A 9135-nucleotide genomic window follows, 5' to 3' on the forward strand; every position below is an offset into this window, starting at 1 on the left:
ACTGCGTTTGCCGTGTAGAAAAAAAGTGCCTTGGAAAGGTCATCTGCTGTGCTTACTTCACTTAGATTACTGGACTTGTGTGGTTCCTCCCCGGCTCCCATAGTTTTAGCGGCGTTTATCTGTTCCCATAGTTTCTCAGTCTTTTCCCCGGCGTTGCCAAAATATCTGATTTTTAGTTGTTGTTTTTTTGGTGAAAAGTCTGCTGGCTTTTTGTTGGGTGAAGCTCCGCTCAGTACCGTGTACAGGGCTTCCATTGCTTCTTGTTCGGTCGCTAGTTGTTTGAGCATGGCTTTTGGATCTTCCAGGGCATTTTCCGTTGCGTCTGAAGTTAGTGCTTTAAGGCTTTTGTGGGCTTTTCCGAAGAAGGTAGGTTCAGCTGCTAGCTCGGCTGCGGCCGCGAAGCCTGCTAGAAAATTCTTCGTTTCGGTTTTTATCGTTTCAATCGCCTTGGCAGCTTCTGAAGCTAGGTTGGCTGCTAATATGCTGGCTGCTGTTGCTGCCCCACCTGTTTTAGAGGCTGCTACTACGCGTAGTTTGCTTGACGTTTCTAGAGCTGACTGTGCTGTTTTCAAGCCTGCTTGCAATGCGCTTTCCGCTTGGCGTGTTAGTGACGCATGTAATGACTTGCCCCGCATGGAGTGGTTACTTGTGCTTTGGCATTGTGTAGCAAAGTTGTGCCTTGTGCAGTAACGGCGACGGCTAGTGCTAGCGCGCCGGCCGCCGCTATCCAGTGATTCATTGCAGTCGGTTCACTGAGTTGGCGAGGACTCTGTTCTTCGTTTGCCTGGGTTGGAAGTCTAATTGTCCTTAGGGTGACCTTTGAGGGTTATATTTGCATAAAAATTGCGGTGAGTGAAGTTTTAATCTTGTAAAGAATCTCACATACATGCTTTTTAGAGTTTTTAAGCCAGTGCTTTGATTGTTGGGTTTCGTGCTGTAACTTGTACATTAAACTCGCAGTGTAAGGTTTTGGACCTGTGTCATCTTTTAGGGCATAAACGGATTAAACGAGTTTATAACATCATAAACATAATGGAAAGGGGGAAGAATTTCAAGCAACGACTTTTTTGTTCAAATTGTCCGTCTATAATTCCAATATATATCGGATTATATCTATTTCCATCATCTAGTTTCGTTCCATTCAAGTCACGTACTTCTTTAAGATACATCGAATATTTTTATACCTTCAAATTAAAAGCTTATGTTTTGTCTTTGATTCTTATTAGCGACAATTCTCCAGTCCATGCTGTTGTGGTAGCCAGGAAGAGTCTTTTTTGTCATGGAAGCAATTGAAATTTGCTTTGGTTTTGCATTATGAGTTCTTTCGTTTTTTGTCTAAGTTCAATGCTCTGAAAATTTGGTCCTGAAACTTCTTTTACCCCTGCGTTTGTTTTTTTAAAACATAACTCCATTTCACCATTTGTAACCGCTTTCATATACATCACTCGTTCCCTGAAAACTCTTAGCTTCAGTCTAGCATACCAATATGGAATTGGAGGGCTATTCCCATTGATTCTTTACGATTCATAGAGATCCTTCATTTGGTCGTATGGACTGTTTATTTTTCTGTTAACGGTAGGTTTCCATTGTACTTTGGTCATAAGCTTATTTTTTTTCTATCGCTGTGTAGAACATATTATATACATTTTTCAGTTATTTGCGTTGTGCTTCTTCATGATGAGTGTTTTTTCATTACTTAGTTTGATACTGCGTATAATCCATCTCTATTCGTAAAATTTCTTTTATAATAGTATTTCTTGTTGCTCCTGCAAATTTTTCTTCAAACGCTTAATTTCATTGCATCCTTGCAATCGTTTTAAGTAAATCTATTATCGTGGCGCATCTATTGTTCAACGTCACTAATATTATAATATTAGTATATACTCACAACAAGTTTCCCTACTACTATTTCTATCGTACCCATAGCTAATATTTTTAAGATAACAAAAAATAAAGAATAAATAAAATAAGAATAGTAATCATTTTTCATATTCACCTATTAGTTTTAACCTATACGCCGCTATCATACTAATTTTTACTAAAGTTCGATATTTTCAAATTTTCTCAAAATTATCAACAAATTTGCATATTTTATCTAAAAAGTGTTATAATATAATAAATATAGCAAATCCTCCTGAAATAGTAAACATCATAAAATTCACTGAGTTGAAAAAAAAATTCTTATACCAATAGTTCTCTAAATTGTTCTCATAGAAGTAGAAATGCATGCACAACAGACTCCTTGTTAATGACAAAAGAATTGCTCTCTGTGATGTTTGTCGTTTTCCAATCATTTTTGAGTGTCATATCCTCTTTTTCTACGGATTTATTATTTTTAAATTCGCAGTTGTCGCTGTTACAATCATTCTTCTCCATTTTGGTCATTGTTTTTCGCCGTTCGTTTCAGAATCAGTTTGACCCTTTGTGGACTTCTGTTTGTCAATCTTCTGTCCAAAGGTTAGCGCGAGGTCCTCACCTACATCCACCGCTGTTCCGAGTGAAGTCATTGTTATTTCTTTTTGCTTCCCTGTCATTTCTTAATTTAACTTGTTTTGCGACAGAGGTTGTATTAAATATGACTGTAGGTTTGTGTCTTCTTTTCCAGGAAGCGTCGTAACTGCGGCTTTCCGCGAATTTTCATCAGCTACGGCTTTCACATCAATGTGTGCTATTAACTGCGCGTATGTTTTGTTTGAGGCATAGTTTATTATCTCCTCTGTGCTTAGTTGTGTGGGGCGCCGTTCCTGCTTTATTTTACTTTCCTGGTCTCGCACACCGCATGACCGAGGTCCTCTGGCGTTATGATGAGGTGTGAGCCTTCTGTTTTGCCGACGCATTTTCCTCCCACTTCTTCATTCTGTGTTATTGACGTTTCTGTGGGTGCTTTTATTGCTTCTAGTAGCGGTGGCGTGGGGATTCCGACGCCGTTTCTTGCGGTGCCGAATTATGCTGCGCTGCTTATGAAAGCGCCGTTGCCAGTTACGGCACCGCTATTGCCCCCGCCTGCATTGTCTGCGAAGTGGACCACCACCGGTATCGGGTTGTTCGTGAATGAAGCAGTCGCTATCGTCTTTAACTTTGTTAGTTGCGTGATTTCTTCGTCTTCCCTGCCTAGGTTGCTGTTTAGGCTAGCCGTTTTGTCGCATTTCTCGCTTTCGTCGGCGGCTGGTGTTAGAGTGACCGTGCAAGTCTTGTCTGCTGCTGTTCAAATTAGGTCTGGATCCGCTTTTCTGTTAAACACTGTGCTGCCTACAGCTTGAGTTTTTATTCTAGACTGCTTGAGTGCCTTGAGTTGGGCTGCTCTCTCACTGAGAACCTTGCTGGCGTGTTACAGTTTCGCCTGCTTAGTTTGCAGCTGGTGCCGTTGCCTTGAGGCTGAGTTAGCTTTGAGTGCCGCTAGCAACGCATAGCTGCCAGCCTTTGGTGTTCATGATGTTTAGGCGTAAGCTGCTATTAGCATGATAAAAAAATCGGTAGTCCCGGATAGCCCCTGGATGCCGTCTCTTATCTCCCTGGAGAAATAAGATGCTATGTTGGCGTCGTAGACTATTTCATCGCATAGACTTGATATCGCCGTTGTTGACTCCTTCTGCTTGGAGTTGGTTCTCGACTGCGGTGTGACTGATATTACAAACGATCGAGCCAGGTGTCTTGATGGAAATTCACCTTTGTCGTCCTTTATCTGCGTCCTTGTAAATCGCCTAAGTTAGCTCTGCTTTATCCTGAACCGCTTGATATGTGCCAGAAGAAAACTGTTTGCCATTGAAACAAAAACAAAGCCCATGTGAGAGCTCTTTTATGCTAATAACAAACCTGTCGCATTCGGATTATGTGTACCTTGATGAAGCAGTTTACACCGGCTTTTGTCAGGTGAATGAGCAATCAATGGCCATAGTTACAACTTTCTTTGTTTTCTCCATTTTTTGATTGTACTTTTTCCACAGTTTCTCCTTTGTGGGTTGCTTGTGTTCGGAGGTTTATTTTCTTGACTTTTCCGTTGCTTGTTGTTAGATGGATGGTAGTGAATCTCCTCTTATATCCACTATTATATGCCAAATTACCCTCGATCCTCCTCCACCCTGTTTTCCTCCTTTATGTTTTTTTTTAAATAACCAACAGACACTTAACTAATTTCCATGATCTTCACTTAATCCTTAACATTAAGATCAAGCATAAGAATAAATGTCAGTGCCTCGCGTTTTTGCAGCTATGCGTATACCCATCTTGCGCAAAATACGGATTGTTTTAGTTTTCTTCGGCTCTTAATGCTGAGCCCGCAATGGTCTATCATTTAGTGCGCCTAGCCGCGCAGATATTTCAGCTTGGCTGTCTATGTGGTTTCGTTTTTGCCTTGCGTATCGGTGTTTTGTCTACGGGTGGAGCTGCTGCTGCGCTTTATATAGAAATGCACTCAATTTTAAAATTAAATATTCAGTTTTGTTCCGTTTGAGTCATTAACCCCTATTCTTGTCTGCTGCTTCTCGCTTTCTTTTAAACTTGAAAACACAGAAAGCTGTAAGGGGAATAGAGCTCTGATGGTATATGGCTGCATTTTTTGTAGTTTTCATTTTATAAGATAAATTGAATTGCATGCTTGTGATTTACCTTTGTTAGCATCGTTTAAATTGGCTATAGAAGCTGTTGGTTTAGCCATTGAGTTAAGTTCAAACATTGTTTTTTATCAAGCTGATCACTTGGCTTTATGTGGTTCCGTCATTGTAAGTCTTACATGCTAAGAAAAATCTGAATCTACTCATACAAAGAGTTTTCTGGAATGCAACCTAATCTCCGCTATTACCTCCATTATCTTTTTCAGTTACTTTTTCCTTTTTAATTTTCTGGCAAAGAAAAATGTAATGTGTACGGATGCTGCCTATAAACGGCTTTTGTTTATTTCTTTCTGCTTCCTAAGATGGAGAACACATCACTTTCGTAAATTAAATCATTTCTAATAAATAAATTTGCCATTCATACTATCATTTAACAGCTTTACACGCTTTAAAATAGAAAACAACAAAAGACCACATCTATCTAATAATTTTCCTATCTTTCTTGAGTTTAGCAGTCACTAAGAGTTGTTGTATGCATACTATCTTTGTAAGAAATAACGACTTTTTTATCACTTTCCTTCTCCTTTTTAACGCATTCTTGTCCTTCTTGTTATTCTCTCTAAGTTTGGTGCCGATTCTATTACTCTCTAAAGGGTTTGGTGCAAGGGCATGCTCTTTGGTTTATTTTATGCTTTCTGCTGATTATTAACTCTTTCAAGACACGCATTTTTAGAACTGACATCCGCACTTATCAGCTTCTTTCTCTGAGTTTCATTACTATGTGACCACGGTAACGCACAAAGTGGAAGTAATGCATTCTTCAAAGAGATTTTCTGAATACGTTGGTAGTGCTACACATGGTACTTTCAACTTGCACTGATTCTTTGCGTCAGCTGCAGCGACTTCGTTCCTCCTATAAACTTCTTTCTGTTTTCCATCGTTGTTTTGTCTATACTTTTCTTGTGTATGATGATATACATCGCCATGCATGTGTTTGAGACACGATTCTTCTTGCTTTATCACTTCCTCTCGTGCTCACTGTTCAACTCGTTCAGTTACTTCCATTGCATGCTTAGCATTGGATTAAGCGCTTTTATTTTGAAAACCATTTTAGTCGTCACCACTACTCGTATTATTAGTATAAACACACTCACAACACTCTAATATCATTATCAATGCTACAGCCCTAATAATATTCATGAAATAGACGAAATTAGAAGATCACTCATTTTTCATATCATATGACACTAACTCTTCACAAGTATGTCACCGACATTCGTATTTTATTAAAATTTCTTATTTTTGAGCTTTTTAAAATTTTAAAGTTCCTTAAATTTTCCAACGTTTCATGAAAAGGTGTTAAAATATAATAAAGTTTACAAATTTGGACAAAATTTCTAAAATTAAAATATTTTTATAATTTTCATGTAATAGAGCAGAAATCCTTGCAATACTAAAATGCTAGCAAACTCAAAAAATCAGTGGCCATCAGTGAAAACTTCTTTTTTACTGGAAACCTACCATTTCAGCACATTTCTTTTTAGGGTTCGGGTTCACCCTCTTTGCCCTTTATCCAGCCACAAACAGGGGTTGTTTTTCAAACATTTTCCTTTTCACAGCTTGCTCTGTAATTATGGCCAGAACACTAGACAGTTGTCGCTTTTCCATCTCCCGTTCCTGCTGTTGTGGTTTCTGTTCCTGCTTTACTTTCGTCTACTACGCATGGGCCATCTGTTTCAGATTTTCCTTCCCATTTGCATTTATCTGCTGCGGTGCACGCTGTTTTAGATTTGTTGTGCAGGTGGCAGTTGGTTTCTGGCCGTGCCGTCTTTTGCGTTGGTCTTTCAGTCGCCACTTGGGTTGTTGTTGCCGCTATAATCTCCGCTGCCGCTATTTCCATTGTTGCTTGCCGACATTTTTTTGCTATAGCATTGTTAACTTTACTGGCTTCAGCTGCAGCTTCTGCCAGCGCTGTAAGCCTGCTGGCCAGGTCGCTGAGCTTCTTGATCAATGTCAGATGGTTTATTACTGTTTCACCGCCGGTTGCCAGCGCCGTGAATTTTACGCACATGCCACTGTTCGAAGACCCGCTGCAGTCTGTTCCGAGTTGTGTACCGATGTAGCCATCTGTGTCGCCTCCATGTATCAGGGCTTTCATGTTTTGGAGTGCCCGGTTTATCTCTTCGGCTGTCACCTTTGTTGCTGGTTTTGATCCGCAGCTCTTGAGCAGCTTTTGGAGGTTGCTGTTTCCTATTGTACCACCGTCGTTTGTCCATGTTGGTGCTGTTGCCAGGTCTTTCGTGCACGCACCATCGGTTACGGGATTCGTTCAAGCCGCCATGCACACACAAGCTAACATTGCTAGGCTCGAATCAGCGTTGGGAGTTCCAGCTTTTGCTTCACAGACGGCGGCCCTTGCTGTGCTGCCTATGGCAGCTCCGAACACGTCAGCGTCGCCTACATTGGCAGCCGTCTTCGTGCTACTGCCTAAGACCGCTGCTGCGATCTCTTTTTTGGCCGCTGTCTGAGTTAGTTCCGCTTTTAACCCGGTCCGTGTCGGGTAGAGACCGAGTTCTTCTGCTGCTTGCTCAGTTAGCTGTGCAATTGTTGTTTGGTCTATTCGCCGTGCGGCTTCGCTTGTTGCCTTGTTAGCTTCCGCCAGTGCAGCGTTGTTTTCAGTACCTTTCTTTGACGCTGTAGCCGCTTGTGCCCAGCTTTTCCACCATTTTTCTTCACCTGCTTTGACGATACCGGCAGCTGTGGCTGTTGGGTGAACTTTGGTTCGCTCTCCGTCTTCGTAGAACTTGCGCTGCCAGTCCTGTGGTGCGAAGGAGAAATTTAGCTCATGCAAAAAGTTATAGTCTGCATCGTTGGCTGCAGGCACTTGCGGAACATTAACGTCCCTTTCGAGCATCGAGACAAAATCGCACAAAGCGGCATGTACAACTTTGTTGTCTCCGCTCGCCATATTGCCCGCCGTTACAGGGGTTGTTAGAAGCGCTGCCACGCAGGCAACACGAAGCACCCACATGCTCGTTTGATATAATCCGACTGGTAATAACGCTTCTAGAGCCTTTCTCTTTTCAGCTACTTCTTGCGCCCTGATATTCTCAAACGTGAGCGTAATCCTATAGGAGGCCATGAGGCGTGGCTAGTTTAATGCTCAGTTACTTTTACACATTTAAAGAGGCATTTTAGTCGTAAATGTTGTGCACTTTAGGATGGTATGCTGCTAATCTGCGTCTTTGCGCGCCTCCTCACTTTTCTTCATTTTCTTATCTCCTGCTTCAGTGGATTTCGTCACCCAATTGCTGCGTCTCCTGCGCGACAAGGCTTGCTACCGCCATTCGGTGCTGTCGCTGCTGGTCTGCAGCGCTATGTGGCGAACCTGACAGTCGAACTGCGCGCCTGAGGATGGCTCTTGCTTTTCAAATTTTTTTTGCTCTGCGGCACCTCTGGCGTGTGACTTCGTTTGCTGTCTTTCCTGTATTATGTAGGTTATTTCCATGTGCTTACGGGGCATTGCTTACCCTTTATAACCTCATAGCCTTAAACAAACTCTTGTTGTTAACACTTTCACAGCAAATATACCCATATTTAAAATCCAATTTTCTCCCACTGATTATATAGTTTTGAATTGTTCCCGAGTCTTTCCTACTAAATTTTCCTGATTTCAAACTATGCACCAATTATGATGTTTCACAATCAGTTTTGCTTTCTTTTCGTATGCAACTGGTTGTCTTTGCGAGTAAATAAATGAATTCTCTCCAATTTCAACATTATATGGAATAAAGAATCTTTCCTCATAACCAAACCCAATCATTCCTCTCCTCAAAACAAATCTCTGTCCAACAGCTTCTTCCTGAATTGCACTCCATATTAACAAAGGTTTGTAAATACTCTGCTCTGACCACTACTCCTCACTTCCCTTTAGTAGCTCTCCTAATGCATATTCAAACCTTCTAAATGCCCAAACTCTGGCTACTAAACCGCCACCACTAAGATACAGTTTTCCACTAGGAGGTGATTTCAGTAAATGGGGTATTTTTTTATCCTCCTCTTTTTTGTAACCAACATTAAAAAACCAAAGACATCTCCTGCACATGCTCTTTGACTATATCCTCTTCACTAAATTTTTCCTCATTAGCTGCAGTATTTTGTATAAAATATTCCACAGCATAATTATCTCGGTAAGAAACAATAACATCAGATCCGTCTGAATGAATTAAAATATCCTCATCACTTGCATTCTTTTTCTCTAAGAATTCCATAACCCACCTCGGACTCTTAACTTAGCTATACAAATCTCCCATTTCAATTGTAATCATTTCAACATTTCTTAGTTTAGCACTCAATATGAGCCAACACCATCCTTCAACTGCGTGAGTTTTAACTACAACCACAAACACTCTGGACTTCTTATGCTCATTATGTGTTATATTTGTGGTGTGTTATTTTGAATAGACATGAAGCTAAATACACCAAATGCAACAGAGGCGCTAAAGATCGCCATACTATAAACTTCATGTGATAATTCATCTATAACAATTGCAGGTATTACAAGAACATATAAGAAACACTAAGA

At 40.8% G+C, this 9135-nt stretch overlaps 1 protein-coding gene and 2 pseudogenes across 3 annotated transcripts; 1 reads left to right on the plus strand and 2 right to left on the minus strand.

Moving 5' to 3' along the window:
• Nucleotides 1-285: 285 nt before the first annotated feature.
• Nucleotides 286-690, plus strand: TEOVI_000523800 (uncharacterized protein; the record flags this gene model as incomplete). Its single annotated transcript, XM_067220618.1, has 1 exon — nucleotides 286-690. The coding sequence occupies one exon, from the start codon at nucleotides 286-288 to the stop codon at nucleotides 688-690; it is 405 nt and encodes a 134-aa protein (XP_067076719.1).
• Nucleotides 691-6207: 5517 nt separating this feature from the next.
• On the minus strand, nucleotides 6208-7584 carry TEOVI_000523900:pseudogene (annotated as a pseudogene). The gene has a single exon. A coding segment is annotated over exon 1 (1377 nt).
• Nucleotides 7585-8083: 499 nt separating this feature from the next.
• On the minus strand, nucleotides 8084-8662 carry TEOVI_000524000:pseudogene (annotated as a pseudogene). Its single transcript is given in 3 exon segments — nucleotides 8084-8233; nucleotides 8236-8646; nucleotides 8648-8662. Coding segments are annotated over 3 exon segments (576 nt in total).
• Between the last annotated feature and the right edge of the window lie 473 nt (nucleotides 8663-9135).

The sequence above is a fragment of the Trypanosoma equiperdum genome, assembly GCF_001457755.1.
Source record: "Trypanosoma equiperdum strain OVI genome assembly, contig: ctg_1191, whole genome shotgun sequence".
NCBI classification, from domain to species: domain Eukaryota; phylum Euglenozoa; class Kinetoplastea; order Trypanosomatida; family Trypanosomatidae; genus Trypanosoma; species Trypanosoma equiperdum.